General features: G+C 44.0%; 2 protein-coding genes across 4 annotated transcripts in view; one reads left to right on the forward strand and one right to left on the reverse strand.

Moving 5' to 3' along the window:
- The window catches only part of LOC110301194 (zinc finger protein 426-like), a 27,481-nt gene extending 25,196 nt beyond the window's left edge, over positions 1–2,285 (reverse strand). For 2 of the 3 annotated variants that reach the window (XM_021171513.2, XM_029481217.1), the window contains exons 1-2: positions 2,190–2,279; positions 1,866–1,965 (exon numbers count right to left, since the gene is read on the reverse strand). The gene's annotated coding sequence lies outside the window, so the exon portion shown is untranslated. Of the gene's footprint in view, positions 1–1,865; positions 1,966–2,189 lie in introns of all 3 variants that reach the window. The other variant, XM_029481216.1, reaches the window with a different exon arrangement.
- On the forward strand, positions 1,945–10,387 carry LOC115031924. The gene is made up of 2 exons (XM_029481496.1): positions 1,945–2,382; positions 9,986–10,387. Exons 1-2 carry the CDS (start codon positions 1,945–1,947, stop codon positions 10,313–10,315), a joined length of 768 nt encoding a protein of 255 aa, XP_029337356.1. The 3' UTR covers positions 10,316–10,387.
- The last annotated feature ends 1,897 nt before the right edge of the window (positions 10,388–12,284 follow it).

Here is a 12,284-nt window from a genome sequence, read left to right on the forward strand (position 1 = left end):
GAGGGGGGGAGGGAGAGGAAGAGGGAGAGGAGGGAGAGGAGGAGGAGGAAGAGGAGGAGGAGGAAGAGGAGGAGGAAGAGGAGGAAGCAGCAGTAGCCACCCCAGCCCCACAGAAATGGCTGAGTGTGTAAAGGCATTTGCCACCAAGCCTAAAAACCTAAAGTTCCCCGAGTTCAATTCCTGGGACCCACAAGATGAAAGGAAAGAATGGACACCTGACACTTACCCCAGGATAAACATGCACTCATGTGGACAAAATCAAATGGAGTTTAACCAGTTAAAAGGCTGTGGATATAGCTCAGAGACAGAGCACTTATTTACCATGTTCAAGGCCACCCAGACTCTGTCTCAGTGTCTCTCTCTCTCACACACACACACGCATACGCACACGCACACGCACACACACACACACCTTACCTTTGTGTACTCTCATATAACAAAGCTGTATTCACTCAGAAACTCAGTAGACTGTATGAACTTCCAAAGCTCTCATCAATTGGTAATACAGTTATTCAGTACTGTAAGAACAGGCTTAAGCTAGATTTTTGTCACTACCTCCCTTCACTGTTGTGCTGAAGCTGAAACCCAGGGCCTCACACATTCTAGGCAAGAGCTATATACCACTTCACTCAGAAATCCAAGCATCAGTCAGTCTACAGGGGAAAAAAAAAATCAAAAATGGAGAAAAAAATTTAAATGGAGAAAACTGCCAACAGAAACAAACCATCGAAATATACACGGAAATGGGGAAAATGCATACCTCCTTAAAAAGTTACTATAACAAACAACATGACCTACCCTAGGTTCAAAGATCCTAAAAAGGTATCTGAAAATTTCAATATAAGAACCTTAAAATCGGGATTGAAGACTTAGTTACAAGTACATATGGCTCTTTCAGAACCAGAGAGCTGGTTCCCAGCACCACACCAGCACCGCACCGGGTGGCTCACAACCTCCTGTAATGCAGCTGTAGGGAGCCAAGGCCCTTTGTGACATCCAGGGGCACTGCACTCAAGGCAGAAACCCACACCCCACACATAAAACAGATAACAACTTAAAATAGATTAAACAACAGCAAAAATGCCTTAAAGAGGTCTTGGTATAGCTCAGTAAGAGAGCTTACTAAACATACACAAAGCCCTAGATTCAATTCCCACTATTAGAAAAACAAAGAAACTTTGAACAGATCTTGGATGCAAAAACACCCAAAAACTTATAATAATGAAGAATTCTGATTTCACACAAAGAAGATATTAGGTAATATTATTGTTTTTTATTATCTTGGCTGAAAGATCAGTATTTACGGTCTTACTGGGTCAGTATCTTCATTTTTTTTTTTTTTTTTTTAGAAAATGTATTACCCCGTTATGTAAAAGAATCATGCCTGAAATTCCCAACCTATTCTCAAATAGTTCAACATAAACAGTATTTTATTTTTCCTTGGAAAAACCAACCAGTTTAATCAGTACTAACCCAACAAAGCCTCCATTTTTTAAAGTCTGCGAGGAGGCACAGGCCTACAACATTCAGACAATAGCTAACTATTTGGGCTAGGGTGTAGCTCAGCAGGAGAGTGCTTAGCATCAGGAGGCTCTGAGTTGCGGCCCCAGCATCAAATCAAGAGTAACTTGGTATCCTTACTTTTCTTCAACACAAAGACCCGGGTCTTTGTACGTTTATATTTATATACAGATAAATGCACTCTGCCAAAGTCTACAACGAAGTTGCCTTTTTAAAAAAAAAAATCAGAATGCAATGTGTCTCAGGTAAACATAGGTCCCACGAAAGCGAAATAATCGGATAAAGCATTCCTTTCCATACACACACAAAAAGAAAAACAAGAGGAAAAGGCTGCCCTCACCCACCTTTCAGGCAAAGCTCGGCTGCCCCAAACAGAATCGCCCGGTCCAAGAATGGAAAATGCAGCGTCTCAATGTGATACCAATGGCGAAAAGTCTATTCTTTCTGGGGAGGAAAATAATTCCACGAAGGTTACTTTACACCGGCTTTAGAAGAAAGGTGGGTGCAAAGAGCTCAGGGCTGAGTCGGGATGCGCACTCGGGCCGCGGCGCCCGGGAAGGCTGCAGAGCCCGGGAAGCCGCGGGACCCCGCGAGCACAGCTCGGCCCGCCTCCCCGCCGAGGCCTACCGAGTCCTCGCCCTCCCCGCGCCGCCCCCGCAGCTCCTCACCGAATCCTCACCGAGCTGCGTGGAGAGCCCTCGGACAAACGCCGAGAAGGACTCGGAGCTCGGAGAAAAAGGGGGGGCTGGCCGTGACGTCACTTCCATTTCCGGCTCGGAGTTCTCAGCCACGTTGGAGCTCTCCAGGCTGGAGAGAAAAACTTGTTTGTTCCAGCGTCCCGACAGTTGCACCCCTTTTCGGGTGGGTTCGTAAGGGGCGTTGAGACAGGAAAAGAGCCGAGAGGTCGAGGTCAGAAGCGAGACCTTGAAGGGGGAGCAGTGCGGGGGCGGGGCGAGAGGCGGGACCAGGCCGGGGTGCGCCTCGGTTGATGGCGGACCGGTGGGGCGAGGATGGGTGTGGGGACGCCCCGGTGGAGATGCTGCTGACAAAAGCTTTTCTCTCCCGCCTCTCCCTCACGCTCGCGGTGGCCTTAGCCATGTTGCACAATCTGCCAACCCAGGAAAAATGATCCGTTTGGTCCATTCAGTTACTGCTGTCTCCAGACACCTTTATGTCGACCTGTCTTTGTGTGTCTCTGGACTCTGTGCTAACACCTCAGTCGTTGATTCCGTCACGTTTTCACCACCCAGGGCTCAGTTAGTAGAGCCACGACTAGCATCACGAAGCCCTGGGATCCATCGCCAGTACCATAGATGGTACTAGTGGTGCTTGGGAGAAGACGAAGTTCAAGGCCAGCCTTGGCTACATAGTAAATTCATGGCCAGTCTGTCTGGGATGCATGAAACCCTGTATCCAAAATGCTTAGTTCCTAACATCTTTTCTTGATTTTTAGTGATAATGGGGTGTGTGTATGTGTGTGCATGGTTTAACAGAGTAAGCAGACATGTACATGGCAATGTATAGAGGTCAGGGGACAACTTTCAGGCGACCGTTCTCTCACCACAGGTTTCAGCAATGGAAGTCAGCTTCTCTTTCACCCACTGAGCCAGCTTTTTGGCCCAAACGACTTAATTTTCAGAGACAGTTTAACAGCTTGGGTGTTTTCTATTTTTGGAATAATTCCAAGTAAAACTAGGTCAGGCATAGTGATATGCACCTTTAACAGCCCTCAGGAGGCAAACACAAGTGGATCTCTGTGAGTTCAAGGCCAGAAAGGGTTACAAACTACTTCATAGTTTCACTTGGATCCTATATGGATACTAGCTCTGTGTGTGTGTGTGTGTGTGTGTGTGTGTGTGTGTGTGTGTGTGTGTGTGTGTGTGTTGTATGGCTATGACTGTGAATATAAGTCATGAACCCAGAAAGGGGACCATGAATGGGAGAACAAAAGATGTTTTAAAGAAATGGAGAAGTTGGTCTGGAGAGATTGCCCAGTGGTTAAGAACCTTTGTTGCTCTTCCAAAGGGCCCTGGTTCAGTTCCCAGTACGCATATGGCAGCCTACAACTGTCTGTAACTCCTGTTCCAGTATACCTGATACCTCTTTTGTTCTCCATGGACATGAGACAAGCATGCAATGCCCAGACATACATGCAGGAAAAGCACCCATACATCAATAATAATAATAATAATAAATAGAAATAAAGGCATTAAATTGGGAGGAAGAGAAGGGTACATTTTGGGGAGGTGGAAACTGCAGGAAAAAATGACAGTCAACCAAAACAAGATATGAATAGAAATGCCTAATGAAACCTTATTACTCTGCTGACTGAAAAACACGCAAGGGGCCGGGCGTGGTGGCACACGCCTTTAATCCCAGCACTTGGGAGGCAGAGGCAGGCAGATTTCTGAGTTCGAGGTTAGCCTGATCTACAAAGTGAGTTCCAGGACAGCCAGAGCTATAAAGAGAAACCCTGTCTCGAAAAAACAAAAACAAAAACAAAAAAAGCACGCAAGGGGCTAGAGAGATGGTTCAGCAGTTAAGAGTACTTGCAGCTCTTTCTTGGGGCATGAGTTTGCATCCCAGCATCCATGTCAGGCAGCTCCTTAGTTAACAACCATTAATAATTGCAGCTCCAGGGTATCTGAGGTCCTCTTCTAAAATCTGCAGCCACCCACACAAATACACACATACACATAAATAAACATCTTTTGGGTGAGTTCAAGGCCAGCCTCGTCTACAGAACAAGTTCCAGGATATCCAGGACTACACAGAGAGACCCTGTTTCGAAAAACCAAACTAAACCAAACAGCAACAAAAAGCTGTAACGAAAGAATAATAGCACTATGGTAATTCATATTTATTTTTTGTTATGCGTGGGTTTTCATTTCACTTGAGTATTTACCTAGTAGTGGACTTGCTGGGTCATATGGTAACAATACATTAAGAATATATAAACAGGCTGGAGAGATGGCTCAGCAGTTAAGAGCACTGACTGCTCTTTCAGAAGTCCTGAGTTCAAATCCCAGCAACCACAGGGTGACTCACACCCTATGCCTTCTTCTGGTGCATCTGAAGACAGCTACAGTGTACTCAAATACATAAAATAAATAAATCTTAAAAAAAGAAAGCTTTTAAAAAGGAAAGGATATGTAAACACAGGCTAGAGAGACCGCTAGAGAGGCTAGGAGCACTTGCTGCTCTTCCAGAGGACCCAGCTCACAACTGTCTGTAACTCCAACTCCAAGGAAACTGACACTCTTATGTAGCCATACATGCAGCCTAATCCACATGAAATAATAAGCAAATAGATCATAAGATAATGTATAAACAGTGTGGGGGTCTAAGAGAGCCTATTGATTCCAATAACTCAAAAGAGGAGTTGCCACTATGCCTCTGGCTCTTACAGTCATTCTGTCTCCTCTTCTGAGATCATCCTTGGGCCTGGGAAGGAGGGGTGTCATATAGGTGTCCCATTTAAGCCTAAGCACTCCACAGTCTTTTCTCCTCTGCATCTCGGCCAGTCGTGGGCCCGTGGCAGGCAGACAGTTTATTGTAGCTCTCACTGTTCACAGCTGCATAAGACTGATGGTTACTTATAAGTAATGTATAAGATTGGAAAGAGTGGCCTAGTCCATGCCTGGCACTGGACTTTTTATCTGTTAGCCTATATCTAGCAGGGATGTTTTCACCCCATCATAGGGAAATTCCATTAAAATTTTGTATATATGTATATATTTTAGAAGCTTCTGCAGTAGACTTTCATATAGTTCTTTTAAAAGGTTACCTTAGAGTCCTCTTATTTTGGATCCCCTTCTCTACCTTGCTCTCGACATGTCCGCCCTATTTAACCCTTTCTGTTCCGTTATTCTCTGTTCCCCCTGTATATCACTGCATCGTATCCTCCTTCCTTCTTTCTCCCACCTCTACAGCCCTTTACTTGCTTGATCTCTATGGTATTTCAGATAAAATACGCATGTCTAAAGATTCTAACCTACCATCTACAAATGAAAGAAAATGTGGTATTTGTCTTCCTTAGTTTGTGTTACCTCATTCTGAATGATTATTGTCAACTCCGTCCATTTACCTGAGAAGTTTGTTTTCTTAACAGACGAATAGTAATCGACTGTGTAAATGTACCCTCTTTTCATGATCTGCTTACCAGTCAGTGGACATGTAGGCTGTTTCCATTTCTTGGCTGTTGCGACCAGAGCCTCAGTGTTCAAGCAAGCATCTCTGTAGTAGATATACAGCCCTATAAATGCCCAAGAACAGTAGAACTGGACCATGTGGTGTCTCTTTTTCTAGCTCTTGGAGGAATCTCCACACTAGTTTCCATAGTAGCTACACCAGTTTAGACTCCCACCAGCCGTAAGTGTTCCCCTTGCCCCATATCCACATCAGCATTTGTTGTGATTCTTTTGACCTTAACCCTTCTGACTAGGGTAACATGAAACCTACTGCCATTTCACTTGATACCTTCCAGAACTTCACAGTAAGAACCCATTGCTGAAGACACCACATACTTAAGTCATAGAACATGGAAAAACCAAGCTGTTACTGACCCTGAACCTTCGTGCCTACTGCCCAGCTATCACAATGCTGGAAGGCATTATGCATACTACCAAAGGAGGAAAAGAATCACCAACTTATCCCGCTGTGAGCAGAGCTATAATGACTATCCCAGCAAGATGTGCCTACTGGGGCAATACTGGAATGAACGGTAAGGGAGTAAGCAGCCACTTTCTGACTGGATTTATGGTCACCTCCATCTTTTGGAGAGGGCCTCTCCAATCATACCTGCTACCATTATCAGGGCCAAGGGTAGGCAGGTTATAGGCCTATGGGAGAACTAGTATTACTCTTCTACATGGACACAGGATTAAACCAACTCCTAATGCCTTGTCATAGCATAGATTTGTGCATCTCTCAACCCTCACTGAAGCTTATTTTTGCAATAGATTGTGGTTAAGTGCTGAATTGTAAAAGTTCTTTCCATGCTATGCTTAAAGGACCCTCCAGCATGCTACAGGAAGGTCCAACCACTGAGCTATTTCCCAAACCTCATTTTCACTTTGTTTTGTAAAACTGAAACTCGTGTCACCCAGGCTGACCTCCAACTTACTATGTAACTAAGGATGGCCTTGAACTCCTGATTCTCTGGCTTCACTTCTCAACTACTGGAATCACAGGTGTGTGACACCGTGACAGTCTTCTCATGTCTTGATGGGAAAAGAGAGCAGATGGGGCAGGGACAGAGGAGAAAGGGAAGAGGGACAGAAGCCCACCGAGGTGGCTCAGTCAGTGAGGATGCTTCCTGGTCTGGCCTTGTTACCTGAGTTATCCTTGTTACCTCTGTCATCCCCAGAAAGGCAGAACAGAGAACAGGCTCCACAAAGTTATTCTGTGAATTGTACATATGCTAAGTGGCACACTTGTGCCACCTTCACAGGTTTAAGTTTTCCTTATTTTTGTATTCACTCTTCCAGTGTTGAAGGTTAAGTAGAAGGCAAGTGTTTCACCACTGAGCTTCAGCTCCTCCAACCACCAGATTTCCTGCAGAGACAGGAATCTCACAAGGGAGCCAACAGTAGGTCTAGAAAGAAAAGAAAAATATGCTCAATGTTCATTTTGTTCCTTCATAAAAGCAATCATGCAAGGTGTAGATTTTATTGTAAAGGGGATCACATTCCTAGTAGGGAGTTCTTGAGTTGGTCATATGCAAAAATGAAACTGCAGGCTAGAGCTGTACCAGTTTGAACCCCTCCTGAGTTGATATACACTTTTGGTTTTAATTTTTTTTAATCACATTTATTTGTGTACATGCATTTCATGCCTCGGTGCATTTGAGGAAGTCAGAGAACAACTTGAGGGGAGTTGGTGCTTTTCTTCCATCATGTGGATCCCAAGGATTGAACTCAAATCTTTAGGTTTAGTGGCAAGCACCTTTCCCACTGAGCCATCTCAAAGCCCAATACCTTTGTATTACAAACCAGAGACAGTATCAAACCAGACAAGCTGGTAATATTGAGACAAACAGGCAACTGAGTGTTTTGCAGCTTTTCCTTATCAGCTGACTGGTGTCCTTGAGCTCTACAAATACAGAAATGGAGAGCAAGGGCTATCAAGATAGCCCAGTGAGTAAAGGTGCCTGCCACCAAGCCTGAAGACTCTGAGATGGATCCCCAGGACCAAATGGTTCTGAAAGGCGAGAGCCACTCTCCAGCTTGTCGTCAGACTTTCACATGTGTCCCAGCCAACATAGAAAATAAATCAATAACATGTAGATACAGTGATGAGGCAAGTTGGACATAATGGCACATGCCTTGAATCCCAGAACCTGGGAAGTAGAGGCAAGAAGATCAAGAGTTCAGTGCAAGCCTTAGCTAAACACTCCAAAGGTGGGATGGTCTGACGGTTGCTGATCAGCTCATTTGTTATTTTGCTTTCAAATTGTCTGAGCCTCCTACATTTTAAACTTATTATTTATGGAAAAATAAAAAACTAAAGGCAATGCTTACTATAAAGGTCTGTGAGGCAATCACGGTAGCTCAGTGGGTAAGGGTACTTGCCTTGAAGGCCAATGACCTGAGTTTAATTCCCAGAACCCAAAGGGTAGAATGAGAAAACCAACTCCCATAAGTTTTCTTCTAACATACTTAGATACATACCATGGCACATTCATGCCCACACATGTGCAACTCAAAATAAATAAATGTAATAATATATAAATATATATATATATATATATATATACACGTGTGTGTGTGTGTGTGTGTGTGTGTGTGTGTGTGTGTGTGTGTGTATAATCAGAGAAATGACTCAGCGGTTTAAGAGCACTGACTGCTCTTCCAGAGGACCCGGGTTCAATTTCCAATACACCCACATGATGGCTCACAATTGTTATGACTACAGATTCAAAGGACACTCCAGACGAGGGCATTGGATCCCATTACAGATGGTTGTTACCCAAACTGTGGATGCTGGGAACTGAAGGCAGGACCTCTGGAAGAGCAGCCAGTGCTCTTAATCACTGAGCCATCTCTCCAGCCCAACATTTTTCTTTCAAACTATAATTGTTAACAGTAAGTTTTTCTACTTGTTTGAGACAAGGTCTTATGTAGCCAAAATGGCCTCACACTCCCTAAGAAGACTAAGTAAGGCCCCTAACTTTATGAAAATGGCGGGGTGGGGGGCAGGTTGGTGGCAGCACACACCTTTAATCCCAGCATAGGCAAAGGCAAGCAGATCTCTTCGAGTCTGAGGCCAGCCTGGTCTACAGAAATCATTCAGTTCCACCCAAGTAAAGGTGGAAGGTAAGATGTGACCCTACAAAGTTGCCTTCCGACCTCTACTAGAGTAGCTCTGTAACTCAGTATTCACATATCCACTTAGATAACCAAAAGGGAAATTAAAGGGTTTTAAAGCCGGAAATGATGGTGCATGTCTTTAGTTCTAGCACCCAGAAGGCAGAGATAGTGGAATATCTGTGAGTCTGAGGTCAGCCTAATCTATATAGAAAATTCCAGGCTAGCCAGCAATACATAGTGAGACCATCCCCTCAAAAAGTTGGTTGTTGATTGTTTGTTTCTTTGTTTGTATGGTTTTGTTTTGTTTATTAAGTAAGGAGCAGGGCTGGAGCAATGGCTGTGTTAAAAGCACTTGCTGTTCTTCCACAGGATACAAGTTTGATTCCCAGAAACCACAACCAGCTATAACTCCAGTTCCAGGGAATTCTGCACTCTCTTGTAACTCATAAGCACCCATGCTCTGTGCATATACCTGCCATATACACAGAAATAAATCTTTTTTAACATAAAGAGCTAAAAGTGTGGAGCACTTACCTATCATACAGAAGTCTACATTTGTTCTTCAGTCCCCACACAAAAAAAGGAGGCAGGGAATATTAAGGCTCTCCCTTAAAGAATTGAACATATAAAGGTATAGGGATGGATGGATAGATGAGAGAGAGAGAGAGAGAGAGAGAGAGAGAGAGAGAGAGAGAGAGAGAGAGATGATAGGCAGATAGATGACAGACAGATTTTTTTGTTGCTGTAATAAAACACCATAATCAAGATATGAAAGAATATATTTGGGTTTATAGCTGCAGAGAGGTAGAATCAATAATGGCAAGGACACCACTGCAGCAGGTAGCAGGCATGGTGGCAGGAACACCATTGCAGCAGGTAGCAGGCATGGTGGCAGGAACAGAACCTGAGAATTCACATGCTGAACCACAAGCACAAAACTAACTCAAAATGGTTAAAAATCTTTCAACTTTTAAATCCTGCCTCCAGTGACACACTTCCTACCTCTATCAGGGCACACCTCCTAAATGTCCCCAAACAGCACCACCAACAGGGACCAAGTATTCAAATATGGGACTTTCTCATTCATAAGTGACTTTCTCATTCAACCCCCCTACAATATATTAAAAGGAGATTTTTGTTATGTTGGCTTACAGGATCCAGTTTGGGTAGTCCAACAATGTGTCGTGCTAGAAAGGCCAAGAATCCTGTGGTTAATCTGTCCACAAGACTGGATATTTCAGCTGTCTCAATTCAGCACTGGAGTCCTGAAGGATGCCTGGGGAGCTGCTAATCTTCAATCTGTTGGAATCCCAAAGAAATTGACTCTAACACTGGTTACTAAATGCCTCAGTAACAGAACTAGCAAGAGTGAGTACAAGCAGGCAAAAAGCAGTTCCCTTCTTCCATGTCTTGGCATCTGGGCTGCCACGGGTCCACAAGCAAAGCCTAAGACTGCTAAAGAATCTGAAACAGAATCCTCCTAGGAAGCGACTGGCCTCCTAATCCTGGGACCCCCTGGGTCCTCCAGCCCTCCAGCTGCACCACCATTTGGTGTCTTTCCCCCACCTAGGCTCCAGCCCAGGTTGTTTGTTTTGTTTGTTTTTTTCTTTAATTTCTAAATTATACATTTATTTGGAGGGGGGTAGAGGGAAGAGGTGTGTAGACTTACTGAGGCCTGAGTGTGAAGGTCAGAGAACGACTTTCAGGAATCAGGTCTCTCCTTCTTTATTTAGGTCCGAGGGACTGAACTCATATTCTGAGATTTTATGGCAAGCATCCTTTTACCATCTACACTGTTTCCTCTGGGGCTAGAACCCAGGATCTTCTAAGAGTTTGTGGCAAGCCCTCTTTTTACCAGCTGAGCCATTTCACTGGCCTTTGTATCAGTTTCAGAGGACTATAACTATCATGAACACCAAAAGTGAATGGATTAAATTTTGAGCTAAATTCAACCTGAAGTTTGGTTGTGTTGTTATTGGTTGGTTTTTCAAGATAAGGATTCTCTGTGTAGCCCAGCTGTCCTGGAACTCACTTGCTAGACCACAAAGATCTTCCTCCCTCTGCCTCCTAAGTGTTGACACTAAAGGTGTGTGTCACTATGCCCAACTTACTAACTTGTTTTTATTTTATGTGTTTATGTCTGTGCCTAGGTGTGCATAAGTGCACCATATGTGTGCAGGAATCCACAGAGGCCAGAATAAGGTATCAGACACCCCCCCCATATTACAGATGGTCATAAGTCATTATGTGAGTGTTAAGAACCAAGCCCAGAGCCTCTGCAAGTGAAGAAGGTGCTCTTACTTTCTGAGCCACCTCTCTAGTCCTTTCAGTTGTTTTAAAGACTACATTCATTCATTTCCATGAAGGAGAACACAGGTGTGCCCATGACATAACATCCTTGTGGAGGAGATTGGGACAACTTGTCAAAGTGGATTTTCTCTTTTTACCACATGAATTCATGGGTTCTTGGGTTCAAACTCAGACCTCATGTTTGGTGGTAAGTGCCTTCACCCACTGGGCAATCTCAATGGTTTCTTTTTATATTTGATGAAGGTAAAGTCCCTTTCATCCATCCCAGTTGCTCTAGGGAGTCACATGGTGAAATGAAGGTTCTTTATCTGGGTTTGATCTGTAATGTTCTTGAATTAAGAAACATCCTTGTTGGCCTGAAAAAATACCTCAGTTGTCTTCCTCTTGTAAACCACCAGCCTGACAGGAGTGGTGCAGTCAAGCCAGCAACAAACAATTAGCATAGCTCGCAGAAGAAGAATGTTGAATTGGCATCAATCAAGCAGCGTTCAGCAACATGCTAAGGCATTAGGCACAACAGATATAAAGTCCAGGATTCAGCCAGGCATGGTGGCACATACCTTTAATCCCAGCACTTGAGAGGCAGAGAGGTAGGCAGATCTCTGTGAGTTTGAGGCCAGCCTGGTCTATAGATCAAGTTCTAGGAGAGCTAGAGCTACACAGAGAAAACCTGTCTCAAGATAGTTGGATAGATAGATAGATAGATAGATAGATAGATAGATAGATAGATAGATAGATAGATAGATAATAGAATCCAGGATTCACCAAATGCATGTGATTAATGAGTATATAAGATAACTGATCATCTTCTGGGTAGATGATCACTACTACAGCATCCTAAATTTGTGTCACAATTTTCAGAGCATGAGGAGTGCTTTCAGGGGGTCATGTGAACCTCAGTCTTCATTGATTGATGCATAGCCTCTTGCTCCTTGTGCTACGGCAGTGTCAGAGGGTTCCTTGTTTTACTTTAAGTTCATTGGATGGAAAGAACACTAACTGAGCTATTTTGTCGCGCTTTTACACAGGCAGATCTTTGCTCTGACAGTGTGTAAAGTCGCCTTAATCTCAAAGATGAGCCCACACAGTCTAGGAGGGATTAGCACACACAGCCATAGGTGTAACAAGTGGCATGGACTCCAT

Source organism: Mus caroli, chromosome 9 (genome assembly GCF_900094665.2).
Source record: "Mus caroli chromosome 9, CAROLI_EIJ_v1.1, whole genome shotgun sequence".
Classification (NCBI taxonomy): Eukaryota; Metazoa; Chordata; class Mammalia; order Rodentia; family Muridae; genus Mus; species Mus caroli.

What these genes read in the sequence shown, in the direction of transcription:
- LOC115031924 (XM_029481496.1), top strand. Translation starts at nt 1,945, where the DNA reads ATGGCGAAAAGTCTATTCTTTCTGGGGAGGAAAATAATTCCACGAAGG. An exon ending in ACAGTTGCACCCCTTTTCGG is followed by an intron (nt 2,383 to 9,985) that starts GTGGGTTCGTAA and finishes GTTGGCTTACAG; the next exon opens with GATCCAGTTTGGGTAGTCCA.